This window comes from Petromyzon marinus, chromosome 48, assembly GCF_048934315.1.
Source record: "Petromyzon marinus isolate PM22_M1 ecotype Great Lakes invasive population chromosome 48, UKy_Petmar_22M1.pri1.0, whole genome shotgun sequence".
Classification (NCBI taxonomy): Eukaryota; Metazoa; Chordata; class Hyperoartia; order Petromyzontiformes; family Petromyzontidae; genus Petromyzon; species Petromyzon marinus.
The window spans coordinates 2,446,969-2,471,256 of NC_133714.1; the positions used below are offsets into that span (position 1 = coordinate 2,446,969).

A 24,288-nucleotide genomic window follows, 5' to 3' on the forward strand; every position below is an offset into this window, starting at 1 on the left:
CGGCGTCGTGCGAGGGGGGGAGGGCCGTGGCGGTGGGAATTAAAAAAAAAGAGGAATGGTTCGTCCCAACGACAGTCACACTGAAGGCCTTAACTTTCTCGGACTGACGCAGTTTCCCCCCTCACAGGTTTCGCGTATGCCGTGTAAATATCGACGTAACGGAGGGCTTCTATGAATGCAAAATAAATAAACGCAGACCCGTGCGTTTTGCGAGCTTGTTTAACGACGAAAAGGTTAGGTATTTAGTCGCATAGTTTGAGGGAAAATGGTGATGGGTTTATTCTTTGGAGGGGGATTTCCCGCCGCTTTGCCGCCATTTTTTTCGTCAAATTTGAATGGCCGCCATTTGGAACCGATTTTGGAGCAAAGCATCAACTTGTTTCGTTTTTGAGCGCGGTGCAAACCGTGGAACCTCGTGTCAAGTTAGAAAGAAACAAAGCGACGGTTGTACGCGTCAAACGGCAAGGACTCCATTGGCAGTAGCGTACAAACAAAAATGACCTCATCCTCATTTCTACTGCCATGTAACAGAAGGATAAGTAGTAGGCTAACATTTCAGGCCGCTTAACCTTATTGAGGGCAAAATGAAAAAGTTATGGGAGTTATTTACTCATAACACATCACCTTTTGGACCACGGTGTGGCGGCTTTCAAAACACTGGCCAAACCAGACGTTGCCACTAGATGCAAATCAATTTCACCTAAGATACGACGTCGAAGCGACACTCATTCATTATTTATCAACGTGCCCATTACGCGTCTTTCTTGGGGTCAACGCGACCTATTTATTTTTCGCACGGGAGATGTCGTCCGAACAAAAACATGCATCGCGTCGCACCCAAGCTGCCGCGCCGATGAAATGCAACGTTATCTTGGGAGACACGCAACAACAAAAAAAGAAAACCCATGCCAAATATTTCAAATAATATATTCCGCTCGCAGAGGAACCACACTGAAATAAACTCCCCACTGTGGTTTCCTGTTACCCCTTAAACACTGCTACAGTAAATATTGTTCGTGAGCAACTATTGCGGTTATTTGAGGTCACGGGAGCCCCCCCCCTCCTTCCTCTCCCTCCTCCGTACCGCCGATGGCCGCGGTGCACGGGTGGCGGCTAGGGCACCAAGCAAACCAAGAAAGGGATCGGGGCCCCCCGCAGCAGCTCACGACATTAAAAAAATATTTTCGGGTGCGCACCAAAATATCATGTCGAATTCAAACCAGGATTAACAATAAGGTGATTGACATTGAAAGGCAAAAACAAAAAGCCACTTGGCCTCCCTCAAACTGTGCTGCAACTTTTGAGGTGAGATTGTTTGAAGCGTGTCCAGCCATTTTTGTCGATCCAGAATCAGAATATTTATTTATGCTGGAGGAATCCGATGAGCTATGAAGCTCTTTGTCACAGATGAGGGCCTACCCAAGCCGTGCGGGACGTATGGGTTATTTGACAATACTTCACCAGAAACCTATACAAAGATGTCCCATATATCCTACATAGACTGGGGAGGCAAGTGCTGTTAGCCAGCACCATGGCACACAAGGTGGTGGTATGGTCAGGACCACGCCCAGCCACCTTTTTCTTGCCAGTGCTAGGCCCAGGACTGGTTCAAATAAACAGCACCTTTGTATGTCTTGGCCGGGAATCAAACTTGGGTCGCCAGGTTCACAGCATAGCACGCTAATCACTATGGAACCGCTCCAAAAGACAAAGATCCCCCGCATAGCCTTAACAGCCATTTGGGGCAAGTGCTGTTCACAAGCACCTATGAAGGCCGCCACGCGCACAACGGGGTGCATGGCCAATACCACGCCCGGCCGTCTTTGTCTCCCCAGTGGCGATGTTTACACACCACACCGGATACTTACTTGAAGCCGAGTCGACCTAGCAGAGGCCCATGACCACCGGTTCAGATAATCGTCACTGGTGTTGGCCGTGAGCGTGAATTGAACTCAGGTCGCCGGGTTCGTAGTGCGGCGCGCTAACCACTACACTACCGCTCCCCACACGTGTACACGCACACACACATATATATATAAAATTACGCACACATACACAGGAGTTTGTGCAGAGTTCCGGGCAGTGGAGCGACAGGCATACAGTTTGTTCTCCCATAACACGCATTTTCATAACGCCAAATTAGATACAACTCAATTAATGTATTAAGGAGCTGTTTTTTTTATCACGCGGATGCCAATTGGATATAACGCGATCGAGTGAACAGACTTACGTCGCGCGAGTAGGAATAAACGGTCGTACGGCTGCCTCGGCGTAGCCTCACGCAAGGCGGGATCGCTGCTGGATGCTTCCAGACGCTCCCCGCTCCCCGCAGTCTCTGTTCGGCCTGCGTCACCAGCATCTCACGTGTTATCGCGTACCGTGCTTTAACCCCTGCACTCGATATCATTCCTCGTAACGCGATTTTTCCACGGTGCGGCGTTTTCATCGGGAGCGCGACTCCACGACCGCCGTTGCACAGGAGAACACGACCGTGTCCGTCTCTCCTTTGCGGTGCGGAGGGCTCCCGTTGTGGGAAACTTCGGGGGGAGTTCGCCTGCGGTGTCTCGTGTGCGACCCGGGATTTTCGCGACGCGTCCTGGCGGACAGCGCCCCCTCTCCCTCCCCATCCCCCCCCGGGGGATTTTCGGGGAAATCTCCGCGACGTTCCACGCGGTCGCAAATTCGCGTCCCTACGCGAGAAAGGAAAGGGGGATGGGGGGGGGGGGCACAACAACAGTGAAGGAGCCGCCACTGATCGGACCAGCCGCTGTGCGTCACGACAGCCTGCGGATTTTATCCGCCGTGTAGTCGGTCCACTCTCGGCTGTTCCACTCGGGGGTGTGAGGGGGCGCGCAGCAAAATTACCCTCCCACCGTAATATCACCACGATCGGGCCAAACGGAAAACTCGGTCATTCGTGGTGTGTACACGTACGGCCAGTTATAAATGTTGGTCTTCCGCGCTGCAGTGCACCTACAGTGTCAAATACTAAATTCGGTTGTTGGGAATTGCTCTTCAAACTTACCGGTGGGCGAGCCGAAACAACAATAAATGGCGCGCCGTTTGCTAACGCTCTGGGCAAGCTACAACTCAATTAGTTTGGTTGCGTTGGGTGGTGGCCAGATCATCGAGTTGCCTAACTCAAAAGGTCCACGTGTCCATCGAGACTCGGTAATTTCGTCCCGTCAAAAGTCGGCCACGCTCTGGTCCCTTGGTAGTTTCGCAGTTCTCATCACGTTTGCCGATTTTCCTTCGCAGGCAGCCATCGCCCACTTGAATAATTGACTCAGCAACATGAACCGCTACCTGGCTGCCCGACTACCTGGCAGCTGGACACCCGCGATTCCCCGGACTGGCTGCAGCCCCACAAACACGCAAGCTCAAGCCGCAGTCGTGCGCCCGCCCAGACAGCACAACATCATCATCGGCGAGGGCATCAGACGGGCCCCCGAGTCTTAAATCAATCGCTCATTCATTATTCAGCCAAATTGCCTCCGATCTGTCTGGCGGCGTCAAAACCCGGCCCCTGTAATCCCGGCAGACACGTTCGGAGAAGCGCAGAAAGTCAACGCGGCGTGCTCGCCGCGGACATCGCACTCTTTCCTTTTTTTTTATTCAGCTTCTGCAATTTAATTAAAGTTTCTGAAGCTGAAAAGTGCACAAGAGACGCACGCGGAGAGACCGCGCGCTCTCATAGCTGCACGGAGAGGCAGAGATAGCAACACGGAGGTGGTCCGAGGAACGATTGAAAACCGGAGACGTCAAGTAGACCGTTGAGATTTATAGCCGGGCTTGGGCAGGACACCCTCACCGCGTCAGGATGATAAACCGACGGGACGAGACTGGTGACAGAACGACAGCCAAAGGAGGAATGCGCCGGAGAGGCGGACTACCGTGGCATCGTAGGACCCTGAGGAATGGTAACGGCACGGGGAAGACCTTCATCCCGGCAGCAGATGGACAAAAGGATGAGGACAACGATGACGTTTAAATCTCACTCCACTGGTCAGTGTCGACAAACCATGTATCTGCAGCCGTAAACACGCCCATCTCTCTAGCAGTCCACGTGGAAGCGTCCACCTATCTGAAACGATCGGGACAACAGGGGCAGCTCGCCACACCGACTCACCGGTACAGCTGCCGGCACAGTTGCCGGTACAGCCGCACGTTTCCGACCGCGTCGCGTCCCGGCCTCCAGACCCCTTGCGCGGCGCGGACGACGCGAAACGGCGACCGTCTCGGGGCGCCCGGGACACGCGGGGGATTTCCTCTCGGCCGTCTGCGTCGTCACGGCTCCCCCCTCCCTCGCTCTCCTGGCTGCTTTGGCGCCGCTCGGCCAAAGGTCTTCGCTGCTGGATTTTACCTTTCGCGACGCGAGGCTGCGAACGCGTCCCAGAAGCCGGGCGGCGGCGGAAACGGCGGCGGCAGGGGGGGGGGGGGAAGCCAGCGGCAACACAGCTGGCGAGGGCGACGACGCGGCTCGTTGTGGCGCATCGCCCCTTCGGGGGCCGGCGGAACCGCGACCGCTTTCGCGAGTCGACGGCGATCTTCTCGAGGGGAAGAATCGGCGCGCGCATCCCCTCTGGGATGCGGGAATTCCTTCCGGAGCAGTTACTCGTGAGCCACCGGCGGGAGATGCGCGCCCGGCCTAAAATCCTCGCCCCCCGGCGAGAAGACGCGTTTCGTCTCGGGCTCTTTCGTTACAGTTTTGACGAAAGTCGCGAGAATCTCGGGGCAGCGTGCGGCACACGCTCACGGTGACGTCCGCATCGCCGCCGCTGCTTCCGCGGCATCCGACACCGCCTCCGCCAAAAACGCGGCACGCGCCGGCCAACAGCGGCCACCCCGCCGCAAAATCACAACGAGGAAAAACGCTTCGTCTTTTTATATATGTATCAATAAAAAAATATAACACTCAGCTCCCGCAAGGCGACATTTTAGCCGAACGGCGCGAGAAGGGGCGGTGGCGGCGGCGACGGCACCGCCCCGCGAGCCTCCTGCTCGCGCCTGCAGCGCTGGGCGGGCACCACGGTGCCAACCGGAGCCATTTTGAGGACGGCGGCTTAGTTATTTATTTAAATATGCCCCTTTCTTCTTTCGCTCGCGATGCCATCCGCCCGGGTGGCACCGTTTCAAAATGGCGGGCGGCAAGCGAAAAAAATCAAGCCGTGGCGGTTGGCGCATGCGCGCGCCGCTCGCGCGCGTGAGCGGCGCGCGGGGAGGACAGGAGGAGAGGGAAGGGCACCCAGACTGGCGGGCGGGCGGGCGGGTGAGTGCGGGCAGACGGGCGGGCGAGCGGGCGAGCGCATCATCGCGACGCCAGTCGCGACGGGCGTGCCCCTCTCCCTGTACCGGCGGCGGAGAGCGGCGGAGAGCGACGGAGAGCGACTTAGGCGAAGCTGGCACGTCGCGCGGCGAGAGAGACACGACGTTGGCAAGGGTGTCCGGGGACGGCAGAGAGAGAGAGAGAGAGCGCGCGGCACCGGCTGCTGGCATGCCAATTAAATCGCACAACACAAAAAAAATGTCCCCACCGCCCCATCAGCTGGGAGGCTGCCAAGCTCTGAGACAAGGCCGCTCGCTGCTCAATGTCCCAGGCCCAGGCGACGGCAAAAAAAAAACCAGGAGTGCTTTGCCCCCGTTGTCGGAATAGCGGGTGCGGCGAGCGTTGTAATTGCAATCTTTGAAAACAAAGTGAGTTCGCAGATTCACTGCGCGGGCGGTTTCAGTAAACCGCCGTTGGGTTTCGACAGTGGAAGCCCGGAAACGTTTGGCGAACGATGTTACAGGAAGTCATAACAGGGGGGGTCACGGGGATGAGGTGGGGTTACGCGGGGGGGGGGGGACAATGGCCATCGTGACGTGATAAATGACAGGCGTCTCTCAAGACAGGTGGAGGTCGGCGTCGGTTAAGTATTAATGTCGAACACGGCATGAATATTTAAGTTGTTGTTGAGGCCCTCTGCCCAAGTGATTCCCCCAAAAGTTTGAGCAATAACAATAAACTGACCGTGATTAAGCCAAAGTAAGATCACTCTTGCGTTGCAATTGTGTGTTGCTGTTGTTTCGTTCAGATAAATTCTTCGTATAAAAGCTCCCTTGTTTATATATTTTAATCCAAACACAGGGAGGTTGCAGATGGAATTAGCCCATCACACTTACGGAGTTAATAAAACGAATCAGTACCACTTTGTGGTTAATCAACAACAGTCACCCTAAGGAGGGACCCCTGGCCCACGCCATGGGAACGCGAAATTGATAGCGGAACGTGAGCGTTTTCATTTTTCGACGAGACTAACGCGACGCTAGGTCTAAGAGAGCGATGAGAAGCTACGCCAGCCATCCGCGTCCACACCGTACACCTGGCGAGCTTGCCACCCACCTCACCAACACCATAACGGCATCGGTACCGAAGAGGTCACCGCAGCTCGTGCCAAAACGTAGCCAGCCCCGTCCTGTCTCTCCTCCGCTCGCCATGGCGATGAGAGGACAGGCCGGCTTAAAAAGCATTCGGGTACGATCGATGTCAAGTTGCTCCGTGTCCTTGCCCCCATTCCTCACCACACCGCACCTCGACGCCACTTCCTCCCTGCTGATAGATCACCACGACCCGTTTGAAACACAGCCGACACCTGACTTCCGCTGTTTCTTGTTAAAAGTCCACCGGCATCGTCTGGGTTCAGGACTGCTGACGAGCTGGCGGCTCGGGTCACTCTCACGAACGAGGCTCATCCTGGTCGCTTTTGAGTTCCCACTTGGTTAAATGAACTTGAAACCCGCTACGCTGTCCACCACCACCATCCGCTTCGAGGTCTTTCCTCTTCATCGCCGAGCCCTGGTGCCACCGCAACAGTTTCTCGCGGGCGGAGGGCGCGATCGTCACGCGACGCCACGCAATGCACACGCAACGGGCATGCACCATCTGGCACCCAAGCATGCACGCACGAACTCCTCGCCGCCAATTGTGGATCGCCCCAGGCGTTCGTGCGTTTCGCTTGATCCGCACCTCCGTGAGCTGGCCAACAAGCCAGAGGTCTTGTGCAGGAAAGACTTTGAATAGTGGCAATTTAGATTTATACGGCAGCCTTAAATGATGGATCTCAGAATGCCTCACATGTCAACGAAGCTAATGAGAAGCAACCCGGAAGAGAGAGACACGACAAGTGGTCTTCATTCATTTTCAGAGGGGGGGGCACTTTCGCCAATAAGACATCAGTGTGAGGGTTGCCACGCATTCCAAACCATTGGCGTTTGACAGTAGCACGACGATGGGGGGGTGTTGTCACACGTTGTGTATTGTTGGGGGCCGCACGTCAAGGGCCGCACCAAAGGCCACCAGGGGCAGCCAGTGGCCCGAGGGCCTTGCAACGGAGAACGCTGCGATAGAGAGTTAGAGAGAGACCGCGAGGAGGCCGTGGTAAACGGGTGGCGGGGTCTTCAGCCGGGACTTTAAAGCCTCCATCAACCGGGAGCTTGTGACCTCCCAAGGGCAGGGAATTCTGGAGCCTGGGCACCGTGCGGACAAGCGTGGAAACGACGCAACTCTGCGTTGACCTGCGGATAGACTCGTCCCCTTGCGATGGCAACGAGGAATTTCCTCCGCTGGCTCACAGCCCGTAAAACGGGAGGATGAGCGCTCGCTCACTCGCTCGCTCGAGCAGGGAAAACAGCTTCGGCAGCATCTCCCAAAACAAAGTTGGGGACGCTTCGGGAAAGTGGCAGAAAGTCGTAGAGGCAGCAGCGGGAGGGGGGGGGTTAAAACAAGTCTAACATCGCCAACGTCAGCTTCCCTTAAACCCCACTCCCCCTCCCATTTTTCCCGTCGGCCGTAGCTAATGTGGACGCAGAAGCTCTGCCGCCCCGGGCGATGTCGTCGCTCTCGTCTTCCGGTGGCGTCGCGGCCGTGCTGCCGTTGCAACGCCTCGCGACGGCGTCGCTTCCGTGTCGAACCCTCGCCCAGTGCGGCAGTGACGTCACGCCGAGCGGGGGAACGCCGCTGGGAGATGACGCTGTCGAGGACCGTCGAGCCACTGCCACGGGGGGGGGGGGGGGGGGGGGGGGCCTCTTCACCCGGCGTGACTACGTACGTACGTCGTACGTGGCCAACCGTGCTAACAGGAGGTGCGGGGGAAGGACAACAAGGGGCGTGCCTCTAAGCAGTGCTTACAGCACTTCAGTCACGCCAGAACGTTTTGTCCGACAGGTGCACTCCAAGCGCGATCTAACGCCTCCCCCCCAACAAGCCGCACGGCTTGGGGAAGACCTTCATCCAGCAGTGGCTTTCCAAGAGAGCTGTCCATTGCGCTGCTGATGTTATCTTACGTACAGTGCACACGGTATGAGGACCACAGCAATCGTGGTTGTATGTATGAATGTTTAACTTCTTTCCCACCGTACGTAGCCAACCACACTAATCGGAGGTGTGGGCGGGCGGGGGGGGGAAGGACAACTAAACACAAAATAACTGTCCTAAGAAATCGAAGCTTTCAATCGAGATTTAAAAGCGCATAGCTCCAAGTGGCTTCCTAACATCGATAAGAAATAAAAGTTTTCTCGACGGCCGCAGGAGCGCACTTGAAAGCGCCACGCGATGCGGTGACCGCCGCCTTTGTTCGATGGCCAGCCAAAAAAAAAAAAGCCGCAGCTGCTGCGAGGATGACCGAAGTCCGCGTGACGACGGTGGTTCATGCTCCACAGCCCGAGCGTAACAGCCCCCACGGCGCGTGGAACGGGAGACTTCAAGAGCAGCCACCCTCGCTGGAGATCACGCGGTGTCGCCCGGGCGGCGGGATGGCGACGCGGCACGGCGGTTTTACGTTGCAGGAGTTCCACGATTAGATTCCAGCGGCCGCCCTGGCTATTACCGCGCGGTGTTAACCGTGAAAATATTACGCGTCGTAGTTCAAGAATCCCGCGACGGCCTGAATAATAATTAACTCCATTGGGACTTGCACGTCACGGCAGATTGTTCACCTGTTGCAGCATCGCGCGAGTTCATTCGCAAATGTCGCACGTACGAGTCCCGCCCGTGACCTCCCAGACGCCGCAAGCAGTCCGGTCGACTGGCGACCCAGTGCTTGCCGATTCACCCCGGTCACTCGCTCTCACCGGCGGTCAGTCGCCTCCGTGTCACTCTTCTACCACCACCACCACGGTTACCGTTCCTGTGAACTTCACTCATTTATTCCTCCACCCGCACGTTGAGGACTCTACCACACCATTTGATCTTACCCACACCGTGTTCACTCGCCAACACCACCACCACCACCACACTCCAGGCCACAACTGAAGGTCACAAGCACCTCTCTTTTCGCTTGTCACTTCTCACTGCTCCATCGGTTGCCAACGCTAAATTCGAGAAAGGTGTTACGCTCTTCTCTATCGCAACTTTAAATCGCAGTGTTTGTCGCGTGCTCGGCAACTCGAAGAAACAAAAATAATTATCTGCAGAATGTGCGGCTGGAAACTGCGCACACGCACGCACGCACACACAGGCCACAGTGCTGCGACACGTGTGTCAGCAGCGCTTAACAGTCTGGAATGCTCTTCCAGGAATTATGTTAGAACACCGGGAGCAACGGTGAGTCCACAAGTCGATTTTTTATAAACCTGCATAGGATTTAAAGGAACGTAGAGTAGGATGATATTGGACGAATATCCATAGGCGTGTATGTATGTATGTTCAACTTCTTTTGCACCGTACGTAGCCAACCGCGCTACTCGGGAGGTGTGGGGATACCTTCCCCTACCATTGGTTGTGCCTTACTCTGAGGGTCCCTGCCCCGAGCCAGACAGGGCAGCGTTTGGGAGAATATGGAGTGAGCAATTAGGATCTGGATCTAACAATTGACCACCCGCCCCCCTCCCCCCAACCACAGCACAGCCCCCCATCGGCAAATTTGAGGAACCGTCACGATTCCAGATCACAATCCGGTTAAAGAATCCGTCAACTGTTGCCGTCTCGATTCCATCATTTAACGCGTTTCTGTCCCTTTTGTACAGTTTCGTCGGCAACATTATCCGCACCGCACACATCGCAGCCCGTCCACGCGTGACAATTCCCACGAACCGTAAAGGCAACAGCTCCCGCGCGCGCGGTTTGACGCATGTATCGCGAGCGTAGGGATCGTCGATTTTCACAGACGAATTCAATGAGTTGTGACGTTGCCTATAGCGCAAGATGCAACACTCACAAACAACACGTGGGCATACGGGATTGAGTGAGTGGCTGAGAGAGCGAGTGAATAAATGAGTGAATGAGAGCATTAATGAATTTATAGTAGGATGATTAAGTTAATTTAAGAATGGATGAGTGAATGAATGAGTGGCTTAGACGATTGATTAATTAGTTCATTAATAAATGGACAACCAAATGAATAAACGCACCTCCGATTAGCACGATTGGCTGCGTACGGTGCAAAAGAATTCAACGTGCGCATGCCCTGTGGTGCTGAACATCGAATGTGTGGATTAGGCTGAATAAAAGGCACGTACTGGTAGAAGGAAGGGGAAGGCAGCCACTGGTGAATCACGTTTATGGTCAGGGTCAAGTTCAAGGTCACGGTTGGGGTAACAGCCAGTACAGGCAAGATGCACCTCCGGAACACCTGTGCACATGGGTAAAACAGCAGACACGCTTAGGCACATGGACACACAAACAACAGCAACCACCGTCAACCCAATAAGTGGAGGTTACATCACCACAGCACTTGTGCCGGGCTAGATGCAGTGAGAGGCAATGTGAAGTGTCGATGGCTCGCCCGGCAAGAATTTGCAGCACACAGACAGGTGTTGTATTATGGGTTCACTGACTGAGATGACCAACATATATGCACTATCTGTGCTCTCCACTGTGCCACCTCTCTTGTGTTTTAGTGACCCGGCAATCTGCTCGTTGTTGTGAGCATCGCTCCTCCACCTCCCATTGTTGCTGGAGGGGAATTGTCTCCAACTTCCCATTAGCATTCTTCATGAGCCTCTTCCACAGAGGCCAATCTCGACACCACTGGTACCGGTCATTGCCAAGCCCAATCAACTACACAGTCAGTCCATCTCTTCTCTAGCCCATGCTGAGCCCATTTAGCACCTTCCATTCGGCCAAACAAGAAAGCTGCTTGGGCATGCGGTGGCTGGGCATGTGGGCCAAATGACCCAACCGACATAACCGCCACTACCGGAGCAGATCTCACTGAAGGGACCATGCCCAGACGTTTCAAGTATCTGTGAGGAGCTCTTCACACATTCCAGCCTGGTTAATCGTAAGCAGGCCACAACTCGAATGCTTCAAGCCGGCACAGGCGTACCCGTAAAGGGGGTCCACACTTCGCAAGCAGAGAGGGCAAGATTGTGGCGAAGAGGACCGAGAGCGTCGTGTGGAACGACAGGCGAGGCAGCGTTGCACAAGTCAATGACAAGATATCGACCGATTAGAAGCGAGGCCTCCGCAGCCAAACCCTGAGCCGACCACGAGCACACTCGTCCGGGTACAGGAAACTCCTCCACCCTCTGCACAACCACTGCGATACTCATTGAGAGCCAAGTGGGTGGAGCGTTCGACGGCACAGAGAACCCAGGCAGGTGCAGAAAGTAGGCATGGGGCTCTTCGTGGCAACGCTCCAGGTTCTAGCAGCAAAGTATCCCAACTCCTTCTCGGTGTGAGCAGCGATTAGCAGGTCATTAGCACATTCACCCCACATGAAGACGACGATCCAGCAGCCTTGTGACTGCTGCAGAAGGCGCTGTTTTGGCGAGCACCTCGTAAAATCGGAAGACCACCTAAGGCGGTGTGAGAGACGGCGCCACACGCACGCCCACACTTCACACTAGTGACGTGTACACACAGATTGCGGGACGTGCGTACATGCACAATTGTCGTTGAAGGCTTTGGTCGTGGCCTGCGAATCCCCCATTCGATTTCAATCGGTCGCGGGCAGGGGAAAACGACAACAGCCCGCACGTGAACATCCCCGCAAACCGGAGCCGTCCACGTACAAGTGACCGGCGGTCGAGAAGCCGCTCTGCTGCGCAAGCCATCGTGCTCGGGAGTGGCCCCCGGATTTAGGCCGTGGTAATAGGGGAAATTAACCCTCGACGTCATCCTCAAACCGACCCCCCCTCGCCCCCCCCTCCTCTCCTCCCCCCACCAATATCCCAACTCAATCACCACCGATGAATTACGCCTCCCGGCTGAGTTGAGAAACAATGAGCCCTCATGTAAAACTATGACTAAACTATTTTTATTTTTCAAGGTAAGGCCCACTGAGCCATGTGTAGCTCTTTTTTCAGAAGTGGCCTGGCCACAAATGATAGCTCAATGAAGTGGCGCATCACGTGGACATTTACAGAAGCAAAATACTCTAAACGCGTGGTGACGTTGATTCTAATTTTGGAGGGAAAGTACCGGAGGACCCGGAGAAAAATCCACGCGGCCACGGGGAGAGAGACACCGCAAACTCCACAAATACAGCAAGCGTCAGGGTCGGGATCAAACCCACGACCTCCCGTATACCAGACGAGGTAGTTAACATCTCACCACCGCGACGCGACCGTGCAGCGGATTCAAACTCGGCAGGGCCCGGCAACAGTTCGCCTTGTGATTGATGGCAACAGCCAAAAGTAGGTGTCTTGCAAATTTCTCGTAATCAAAATCTCACACCCACTCCTTACGTGACAAAGTAAAAAATTAAAGCGGCTTTACGTCACGACCAACCCCCCACTCCCACCTCCGTCGCCAGCCCACCCGCTCGCCCCCCCCTTCCTCGACAGCGAAAGAGGCGTACGACTGACTTTCACTACCCTTGGGATAAAAATAATCTCACGACCGCACCTAGCCAACGGCCAAACAGCAGCCGCCCCGTAAAAAGCGCCGTAAATCAGCTGCCCATCCGCGCGCCACACGCGGGCAGTGACGCGTCGACGTTCACCGCCAGCCCACGGAGGAAGGCCGATCCTCTAGTTAAGGATTTATCCTCACGGGAGTCAAATTAGCGGCCTCGTCGCTCGGCGGGCGCGGCGCGCGTAAGCGTCACTCGCCGTTTCATTTTTTGGTTTTGCGCGACGCGGACAGCGGCACGAGCTATCGTCCCGGGCGTCGCGGCGCAACCGCGCGGTGCGCCGAAGGGGGGGGGGGGGGGGGGGGGAGGAGGCCGGGCACCTCGGCGCTGTTTCGCCGATGCGCGTGGTTGCGGCGAGCGACGGTGCGGTTTACGAACCGCTCCGGCAAGAGAGAAAAAAACTGGCGACCGAAGGGCGGCGGCGGCCGCGCCACCCGGCGTGCGAGGAGGGGGTGGGGGGGTTGAGGTGGAGTTAGCACCGTGCCAGATTGTGCATCTCCACCGGCAGATTTCGTTTGTGTCGAGACGAAATGCTGTCATGATGGAGGGGGGTTTTAAAATGTGCCAGCGACTGTCGGTGGTGGCAACATATCCAGGGTGACGGTGCGCTAACGGTGCCTTGCTCTCAACGAAAAGTTGAGCTTTTTTTGCGCGGCTGCAAATTCAAAATCATCCGACTCGCCAGTACAGCACCGGGAAAACACGGCGCGTACTCTACAACTGCTGCAGGGCATCGCTCAGGGCACACAGTGTCAATAATCACGAAGTTCCGACGTACAAATGAAGCTATATATGTCTCAACGTTCCCGTGAACGTGCCGCCGCAACCGGCAGGGCGAGTCGCAGCGCCCTCCGCCCCCTTGCGGGACGACTCTCCCGGCTCCTCACCTCGGCGAGTCCTGCGGGGGGCGAGCGCGGCCCCCTCCCCCGCGCCCTCCCCGGCCGTCCGGCGCTCCGTCCCCGTCCACCTGTGGCACCTCCGTCCTGAGGAACGACAGCGCAACCCAGACGTCACACCCCAGACGTCACACCCCAGATGTCACCCTCCAGATGTCACACCGCAGACGTCACACCCCAGACGTCACCCTCCAGACGTCACACCCCAGACATCACCCCCAGACGTCACACCCCAGACGTCACCCTCCAGACGTCACACCCCAGACGTCACCCCCAGACGTCACACCTCCAGACGTCACCCCCAGACGTCACACCCCAGACGTCACCCTCCAGACGTCACACCCCAGACGTCACACCCCAGACGTCACCCTCCAGACGTCACACCCCTGACGTCACCCCCTGACGTCACCTCCAGACGTCACCCCCAGACGTCACCCCCAGACGTCACACCCCAGACGTCACCCTCCAGACGTCACACCCCAGACGTCACACCCCAGACGTCACACCCCAGACGTCACCCTCCTCCTCCGCCGCGGTGCCTCCCGGCCTCCTGTCGGCCCGCGGGCGCCGACAGGAGCGTGTCGGCGCGGCGTCGAAACCACCGGCGCAGGGGGTGGGGCCCCCGGCCGATGAACCCCGAGGACGCAGGAGGAGGGTCCCCGGAAAACGCGGCCGAGCCAACGGGCCCCGGTCCCGCGCGCTATCGCGCGCGGGACCGGGGCGGGCGCCAACCTGGGGCGTGGGGGACGTGGCGGCGACGACGACGACGACGACGACGACGACGCGGCCGCCGATCTCGCGAGTGAGCGCGACGACGGTCGGCGCAAGGTTCCCCGGACGAAATCCCCCAGAGCGAGAAACACCCCCCCCCCACCCCCCCCCCACCCCCCCCCCCCCACGGATGAAAACGCGCCATCGGAACGAGTGGCGGCGGAGGGTGGAACCCGGTTGCTGCCAAAGGCACGGAATTCCAGCCACACTGCGGGTGACGTAGCAGCACAGCCACCCCCGCGCCCTTACGAACGAACCACCATTCGCAACCCCTATTTCCCCCCCCCCTCTTGCACCGCCAGTTAAGATTTCAGAGGCTACCCCCCAAGGCACCAACAACAACTGTCTCCAAGGCCCGAACCCATCTCAAAGAGCGTCACCGTCACGTCCCGAGCAGATCAACGCAACATTTTTTGGCGGGATGTTCCGTGCCGCGACAACGGCGAGCGGACGCGACAAATCGCGAATCGAAGAGTTAAATAGGGCGGCGGGGGCACTCGGGCCGCAAGCCGCGTCTCTCCGCCGCGCTGCCGAAGACCTCCGCGTGGTTTCGGTGGCTCAGCCGAAAGTGGGACGGGCACAGGTCAAGCGGGAATCTCTAAAAGCTCGGAGAGGCGGCGGCCAACAACCGCGCATCCCGCGGGCTTACACCCGTGTTTTGGCCCGAGCGTTAAATCAGCGGCGGCGTTAATTTGCCAACGAAGCCGGCGAGCGGGCGAGCGAGCGGTGGCCGCGCCGTGTAAATCGCACCAGAAACATGCGTCGCTACTTTGCTCCATCTTTAAAGATGGCGGCAGTGCAAAGCCACCCTTTCCCCGCCCGCCCTACGGCTCAACAATCGCCCCCCCCCCCCCCCCACACACGCCCTGCCGAGAGAAAAAAATAGACAACGTTAAAAAAAAAAAAATCACATTTTGCGTCTCGCGCAGCCCTGCGCACATTCGCCCCGCCGCGAGGGAATTCTCGCCCGGCACGCAAACCACCCTCGGCACCCCTCGCACGAAACCTCGGATCCAACGGCACGCCAGTTACAGTTGCACAGGGGCATTGGGTGGGCTACCGCGCTTGGTTAGCGGACGGGCGGGCTAGGGGGCTGGCCGGCGGGAGGCCCGGGGCACAACGACCGTGCAGCGCCCACCCCCCCCCCCCCCCCGACCGAGCGCCGTGGAATCGGCACGGCGCTCGCCCCCCCCCCCGTGTCCGCCGTAAGTTACGGGACGCTTAGTGAAAGTGGCCAGCGAAGCGAGCCCGACAATTGGGGGGGGGGGGGGCGATTAAACAATGCGGAGGGGGGGGGGTATACCATCCCGCGGGATATTTATTACCCTCGCCGTGCCGCGTCGAACAAAACTGATCGCGGGGGGCGCCTGCGTAATTTTTTCCCCTCGCCCGTCGCAAGATTTACAGGTCAGGCTGCTCGGAGCCGAACGATCTTCGTCAGTGACGGAATGCAGCCCCTGCCGCCCCCCCCCCCCCACATCCCCGAGGTGTTTTCATTAACCCGTTTGCCATTTCGATCGACTGCACGGTTGCTTTCGACCGCGGCAACGAAAACCGAGCGAACAAAACACGAGGAGCGAGGGTACAAAAGGGACTTCGCGTTTCGCGAGGTCGCGTCGAAGTAAATCGGCGGCGGCGGCGGCAGCGGCACGCGAACGCGAGCGGCGGCGTGAAACAAAGACGATCATCAAGACGCCGGCGAACGGGGAGAGAGAGAGAGAGAAGTAAAAAAAACCCGAGAAGTTGGCTCTGACGAGGACACGGGGCAGACGAGGAAGACGAGCAGTCTTTGTGCTGCGTGCGTGCGTGCGGAGACAGAAGGCCGTCTGGCGACGCGCGGCTATGTTCACTGCATGCTAATAGCCCGCGCTGGGCACAGAGCACCGGCACAGCCACGAGCAGACAAGCCGCGCTCCGGCGAGGAAAGGCCTCGGCGTGCCGACCGAGTCGATGGGCGCGTCGGCCACCCGCCGGCGCGAGCGACACGTGCGCCGTCCAGCCGGCCGGCTCGCCAAGCCGGCCCCGCTAGCGAACCCGGCCCTCCGGATAGCCGATAGACAGCCAGCACGCAGGCCGGCACCACTAGCCAACCCGCCTTGCCTGCCCGCCCGGCCTGCCGGCACGCCCGCCAGCACGTGAATAATTCAGCGGGCCAAACGAGAGGCCTGCGCGAGTCGACGGGGCCCGAAGGCAGAGGGGGGTGGGGGGGGGGGCCCGGGGGGGTGTGGGGGGGGGGGTGTGGCACCTCCCTGCCGCGGCCCGGGAGCGGGCACAGGCCGGGCGACCAAAGAGGGAAAGGAGAGACGGAGCGCCAACGAGAAAGGGCCGTCGCCGTCGCCGCCGCCGCCGCACGGCCCTCGCCCCTCAGCCCCCGCTCCCGGCCGTGGCATTCCGACGCGTGTACAGTGACAGCGCGCCAGGGCAGGCTCTGGCTCATTCGCCCACACGTGCTAGCACCATCGCCGCCGATTCCTTCCCGCGCGCGCGCCCGCACGCAAGCGTCGCCATCGCGTGCGTCGCCGCGATTTCGCATTTTTATCCTAATCGAGTTTTTTTTTACATACGTGAAATTGTTATCTCGCTTTTTTTTTTATATACGCAACGTAAAAAAAAAATATTTTTTCCACGATTCCCTTTCACACGGACCCGCTGCACCCCCCTCTCTCTCTCTACCCCCCTCTTGCTCTCTGCCTCCCTCCCTCCCTCTCTCCCCCCCTCATTCTCCCACTTTCCTTTGTATATGCGCGAACTTGGCACTGTGCCCAGAGTCGCTCCAAGGGATGAAAAGAAACGCGCATTTCGCTCGCCTCCACCACTCGGCTTTGCCCTGCCCTTCCCCGGAGCCTGGACCATCGCGGGATACTTTCTCTCCCACACGCCGCACAATTGGGGCACAGCAGTTTTCTGTTTTAAGCCGGGACGGTGGCGGCCGCCACTGCCTCCGCTAAGAGGAGGAGCAGCGGCCCGCACAGCCTCGGACGGTGGACAAGAAGGGGGCGCGCGGGAGGGGAGGAAGAGGGGGGGGAGCGGTGTGGGGAGGGGGTGGGGGCATGATTTTTATTTAATAAAAAAGAGCTATGTCAGCAGGCGCGGCAAGGGGAAAATTGGCCGAAAGTCAACAATCTGAGCGGGCGAGACGATACAAAGGGCGTGAGCAAAGCGTAGCCCGGGATCTTTTTCCTCGTTCATTTTTCACGCCGCCTTTCTCGCCCGCCCGCCCGCCCGCCCGCTCGCCAGCTCTCGCTCGTCCGCCCAGTCGGCCGCCCGCCCGCCCGCCCGCCCGCCCGCTCCTTCTCTCTCCCCGGCGTTCATCACGGGACTAGTCGACGCGCGTCGCAGAGCGAGCGACGAAACGCCCACGACCGGCGGAGAGAAGCGATCCCCCCGAGCGCGAGAACCCGACAGCAGCTACTGACCGATCGCTTTGGCTGCGAAGAGGCTGCGGTTGGAGGAGTCCGGTTATTTTTTATTTTGTGACGGGGGGGGGGGGGGCGGGGGGGTTGGCGGGGGCAGGTGGGTTTGTGCTCTCGTATATATGTTTTTATTATTCTAAATCACCTTAAGTAGAGAACGCAGAGATTTATTTTTATATCGCCCCCCCCCCTCCTCCATCCCGGACGAGACGTAGAAACCGTGGCCTCGCCTGGCCGAGACGTCGAGGCGAAAGGACGGGGTTCCTGCAAGAGCGGGAAACGTGCGCGATGACGACAGGTTCTGAGCATGCCCAGTCAGCCGTCCCTCCGCATGGCGCGCGTGTGCGCGTGCGCGCGCGTTCGATGCGGACGTACCCAAGTGCGCACGCACGTACGTAGGCACGCACGCGAGCCACCACTCCCGTCCGGGCCCTCGTCGCGAGGCTCTGTCGCTCTCTCCCTTCGGATGGAGCGCCCCCGCGATCGCTCCGCCGCCTCTTGCCAGCACGCGTGCGGCGCAGAGCCGAGCCCGGACCGCGGGACACGAGGGCCGCCGCCGCCGCCGCCGCCGCCATCGGCACCGACGCATCGGCCCCCCCGGACCCTCTCTAGCGAGCGACGGCACCGAACCGAACGCACGCCCCCGCCTCCCCCCCCACCACCCCCCCACGGCCTCCCTTCTCCCGCCACCCCCCCCCCCCTCGCAGATTCTCGATCTCGGTGCCAGCTTCGCTCGGGGCCACGACTGCGAGCGATTGTGTGGTTCTGCGGGCGGGCGGGCGGGCACGCTGTGGACGGCTTGTCGACGCCGCTGCGGTCGGAACGAAAAAAGCGACCCAGGCGTTGGCTCCCGTGCCCCCGCCATGCTCTCCCCGCCGGCAAGACTCACTCGTACGACGACGGAGCGGTCGCTAGAACGCCGCTTCTCGAGTTACAGTCGGCAGCCACAGCTAAACGCGAGATTTAAAATAACCCCTCGAAGACGTCACAAATTTTGACGCGGTGAGTTTTTCTACGCCTACTTTACTTTAATTTATTTGCCTATTGGCACGCCGCTCGTCCTTGCCAGTGCTGGCAATAAATTGGCAATTGACGGGGCCCCCGAAAGGCACTTGGCCGAGATTCAAGTGCTGCCCTCGGCGGTCCTCTCCGTCCGCTTGCTCCGGCGAGCATCTCCGCCACGCCGCAAGGGGGGCTTATATACTGACCCCGGCCGGCGACGCGCGACCGGGCCGCGACTTAACACAAACGCCGCTCCCCAAGGCCCGGGCGGCCACCGCTTTTAGATGCAACCGCGAGAACGATCGCCGGGGCCGGATCCCGACCGCGAGCCAAGCGAGGCCGTCTTCCTCCCGGAGACCTCCGTCCTCCGCGTCGGACTGCCGCCCCTCGCCAAGGCCCGAGCGTGGCGTGCCAGCCCGCAGCAAACGCGGGCGACGCCGGGCTCGCGACGACACTTTCCCCGCATGCGCTCGCACGTTCCGCGGGGACGGCGGTGTAGGGCGGTGGGGGGGGGGGGCGAGGGGGGCGGCGATTAAGGGAGAGATGTCGCGCAGGCGCGTGGGGGGGGGGGGTGGAGTGGGGGGAGGGAGTTCGGGGGGTGGGGGGGGGTGGGGACGAGAGGGGGGCGAGCGCGGGAAAAAAAAACGCAGATGCACGTACGCCTAGGATGTCGCCCGCCATTTTGCTGCTGCACCCTTGTGAACCAGGTGTGCGCGGGAAGCGTCACGGCAAAACGCGGGCACCGAGAGCCCGGCGTGGCTTCCCGCGCGCGGCTTTAGGGCCATCGCCATCGCGCGCGCTAACCGCCGGCTTTTTCCGAGCGCCGTCTTGGAACGAGCGGCGGCTTTGAGGATGTCCGCGAGTCGACGCCACCGATCGCCCGCCCAAACATGGACGGAACCCAAGCGCGTTTGTCCGTATCACCGCCGGCCTCTCTGCGCTCGTATTGTTTAAATTTTAAACGTGACGGCTTCCAAAGTTTACACGAGCCGAGGGCCGCCCCAATTATTAAGGGCCTCCTTCGCTAACGCAGCTGCCGCTCGTAGCTCTGCCCAATCGTGCTCCTCGTCACGGCCGAGGATTCTTATTTAATTGATAAATAAGCCTGACGTCTGCCGTGGCCTACGCCTGCCGCATCTGGCGAATCCGAGTTGAACTCCGCCAAGAGCGTCGGGCTTAATTACGAGCGACGCGTTCGCCGCGGCCCCCTGCGTCCCAGTTTCTCCCGAGCGCCGAGCCTCGACGCCTCGACGCCGTGGGACAGAAACCAGGGCCTTGCCTCCCTTGCAGCCGGCAGCTCCACCCTGTAAGGCCCCTTTGCACACGGCCCCTGTAATAGCGCGCGACGTTCGACACCGACGCGGTCGCCGAGTTCGGCTGGAGAAGCGGCGATCGGAGTTTTTTTTGCGACGGATGGCCCCTTAAGGGGTTAAGTGAATGGGAGCCGTATGCTCGGAGCTTATCGCACGTCGTGTGCACGCGGCTAAACTCGCAATCAACCGCGGTGGGGTGGATTACCAAAACATATACAATGCAGCACATGTACAGTACGTGCGCGTGTGTGTTAACTTGTGGGGAGCGATAGCGCGCTGCGCTATGAACCCGGCGACACGGGTTCGATTCCCGCTCACGGCCAACACAAGTGACGAATATCTTAACCGGTCCCGGGCCTCCCCTAGGTCAACTCAGCCTCAAATGAGTACCTGGTGCAGTGTGTAAACATTGCCACTAGAGAAACAAAGGCGATCGGGCGTGGTGCTGGCCACCCACCCCCTCGTGTGCCGTCCCGACCTTCAAAGGTGCTCGCTAACAGCACTTGCCCCAACAGTCTGTTCCGGCCGTACTGCAGAACGTGTACTCCCGCCAGAGTAAAGTGGAGTTTCCACCACTGGCTCTGGGCCACCTCAAGAGATGGGCACCCCCCAACAACACACCGGCCACTATCGCGGAATTTGACAATTGGAAATTAATGCGGCCCCGCACGCGCTCTTTACACCATCAGCTGCTCCTCGCCCGCCGTGGGTCGCGCGAGTCGAACTCGTCGGCAAAGCAAAGCACTCCGCTCACTTTGGGAAGCAATTCGAGACGGACCGCACGCGACAGCGGCCACGACGGCCTCACCCCCGCTCCGACGCGGACAATCGATAAACGGCGTCTCCAATGCCTCACTTGCATGTCTCGCCATTTACCTGCGTTTTTGTTTTACCTGGACCACTCGTCCTACCACCTCGCAGTATCCCAAGTCAAACCGTACAACAATGCAATGGCACAACTCGGCGGATATACGCAGCGCGTGCCCATTGCCCGCGGGCACTCAGGCACCCGCCACAGGAACATGGAAATTCCAGCGCGCGCTCTTGGGCCACCAAATGAGAAGACGAGCACCGCCCAACGTCCGATCGCCCGCGACGCGTCTTTTTTTTCTTTCCTTGGCGAACGGCTGCCCGGCCGAGCGGGGCGAGCGTCGCAAAGCTTTGTACGTCGGCGTCACCGCCGTCTCAGAATTCCACTTGCGTTGGCGACCGCCACGTTACAATTCACCGCCGCTCCGCCCTTTGTTCAACGCGCGCCATGTCGGAGCAGCCCACGCCACCGCTGCCCCCCACCTGCTCCACCGCCTCCGCCGCCTCCGCCGCCTCCGCCATACAATCCCATGCAAATCTCACCTGACGCATTCGCCGCACGCCCGCAGCGCGGTCATCCGCGCCGGCGATGGCAAGGTCGCGGAAGAGTAAATATTGCGGAAGCGTTTGCGCTTTTACGGCCGGGCCGACTCTCAAGTAATCCGAGCGAGCGCGCCAAATTTGCCAACAACGTACCGACACGCGGCCGCGACCGACCGTTCCGGGGTAATCGGATGACACCACCGCCGGTAACTGCGATCCACTAGCGGGAGCGCTCGCATCCGGAACTGTCGTTCCCGAGCAAGGGGATTTCGGTCACGTTGTTTAAGGGAATACAGCGACACGCACGTGAGAAGGACTTTCGTTAAGAGTCGCTTCGCCAACTTTGCGCGACGTTCCACCGAACGGCGACGCGAGCAACGCACGAGCCGGATGCCTCGCTTCGTCCGTGTTGAAAACGACCGCCCGGTGATATTCGCCCCCGTTTGGGTCAAGCGCCAGCGGTGGACATTGCACATTACTAAGGCAAGGGGACAGATTTACACTTCGTAAGTAAATGATTTGGCGATACTGCTGCGTTGGCGGTGGCGCAAATAACAAGAATAAAAAAACACGTTTTTATAAATATCACTGGGGTGCCTTAAAAGAGGAAAAAAAATGTGTCAAAGGTGACGTTTTAGGCAATGGCCCACCTTCATAGCACGTACACGCAGGGAAGGCCAGAGACAGGGTCGCTAGTGAGAGTTGGACACTACACTTTAGACCACGAGGCCCCGATGAGAATTAACTTATAAAAATGTTTGCCGATGCACTCTAAATAAGCAGGCTTCTTCAGCCATAGAAACAACTGGAACATAAAAATGTTGCTTAACCAATCCGTGAGGAACTAAGCAGAAAAACAGACTTCTTTAATTCATTGCTTTACCATAAATTTCGCGGAAACGTCGAGTTTCAGTTTTGACTGCCGTGTGACCAAATTGTGATCCTTCTGTCCGTTTAACAACGCCGGTCTATTTTGAGGGAAAGCGTTTTACGACCTCCGTAGGTATTTCATTTCATGGTGCGGTCTCGTAAAAAAAAAAGTCACCTATAAGTTCGGCGTTGTGGCGAGATGTTAACTACCTCGCCTGGTACGCAGGTCGTGGCTTCGATCCCGACCCTGACGCCTGCTGCTGTATATTTGGAGTGTGCGTGTCTCTCTCCCTGTGGTCGTGTGGATTTTCTCCAGGTCCTCCGGTTTTTCCCTCCACATTCAGACTCAACGTGTGTTCATGAGTATTTGGCTGCTATAGATTTCCACACAAGCCACTTCGTTCAGCTATAATTCGCTGCCAGGTCGCTGCTGAAAAAAAGACGTTCAGAGCTCAGTGGGTCTTACCTGGTCAAATAAAAAAATAGTTAATAGTTTAGTTTTAGTGCCGTGTCACGCACGCCACCACGCACGCGACTCGCCTGCTGACCACACCGACTACCCACACACCCTCTGCTCTCAACCGGACACGCAATTTTTTGCCGAGAAGCCTAAATCATTTCTCCTTCTGTCCAAAAACTTTGCAACGTTGATCGGTTGAAGATTCAATGCGGACCTTAATCGCGGTCAATTCGCAAACTTTTACGAAACTCGGAACGAGCAAACAGAACAACGCGAGTCAAGGTGTCATTGAGAACATGTGATGTAATTACGAACTCATTTTTTTCCTATACATTTCCCCAATCGGAATAAAAAAATTGCAGCAAAGCATGAACAGCACCAAACATATTGCAGTGACGAATAAATTCCCGAGAATTTGCGACGCCAACGACGAATGACGGCATCACAAACGTGACGACATTTGCAAAACTACCAATTCAACAACAGCGTATTCTTACCGTGCTGGAGTGGCATCACAAACACAAAACCGGAAGGCCCAAAGCCTAAGAACCTCCGCTGCGAAGGCTCGCGCTGCCCTACACACGTGCTCAGCGGGGGGCGGGGGAGGGAGCGCGGCCATTTTTGTTTGCACCACTGCTGGTAGCACGGCAGGGCACGAGCAAACGTCGACATTTTAAGCGATCCGAGCAACAACAACAACAACAAAAAACTCCCCGTCATGAATAAAATTGGTCGCGAAAGCCGACGCTTGAAATTCAAATGTTTCCACCACTGCGAAAATCAATCGACAAGAAGCGCCGACGACGCCGACATGGGGCTCGGCGTCCCGTCCGATCGGCTGCGCCCACTGACCTTTCCTCCTCGGTCGGGACCAACAGAGGCGGCAAGAGGGAGGTGCGGCGATCGCCAAGATACCTGCGCGGGCGAACGCGTGTCCCGCGTCATCCGCTCGGATTCGATCGCTGCCGCCCCGTGGCCAAGCAAATGCAAATTTTTACCACCGCGAAGTTTCAGCCAAAAGTAATTAATAAATTGTCCGCTCGACAACAACTGTCAAGAGGAGCCGCCTCTGGCGGGAGGCGATCGGACGGTGCAGGACGATGCACGCATGCGATTTGTCGCTCGCCGACAGGTGCCTCACCGTTCGGCTATCGTAATCAAGGCCCAATTAGTCGGTGGCTGTGTTTGGCATCGCCGTCTGAGATCCCGGAGCTGCTCCCGTCTCAAACGCGAGCTCGACAAGGCTCACCGCGGTGAAAGGGAGGAAGAAGAAGTCGAGCGTTTGTTTCGTTAAAAATCTGCGTCGAACGCAATGAAATCGCCGTAACGTTCGAACCGCAAATCACTCTGGGGTTCAGCATTGCACAAGAAGCACGC

At 58.2% G+C, this 24,288-nt stretch overlaps 1 protein-coding gene across 5 annotated transcripts in view; it reads right to left on the bottom strand.

The window, feature by feature from the left end:
• Positions 1–24,288, bottom strand: part of LOC142931072 (uncharacterized) — a 49,588-nt gene that overhangs the window by 16,982 nt on the left and 8,318 nt on the right. For all 5 annotated transcript variants that reach the window (XM_076074449.1, XM_076074448.1, XM_076074447.1 and 2 more), the window contains exons 2-3: positions 13,721–13,816; positions 10,495–10,607 (exon numbers count right to left, since the gene is read on the bottom strand). Coding sequence is in view for 2 of the 5 variants with exons in the window: in XM_076074451.1 (XP_075930566.1) it covers positions 10,495–10,607; positions 13,721–13,816 (209 nt within the window). In the remaining 3 variants the exon portion in view is untranslated. The remainder of the gene's footprint in view (positions 1–10,494; positions 10,608–13,720; positions 13,817–24,288) is intronic.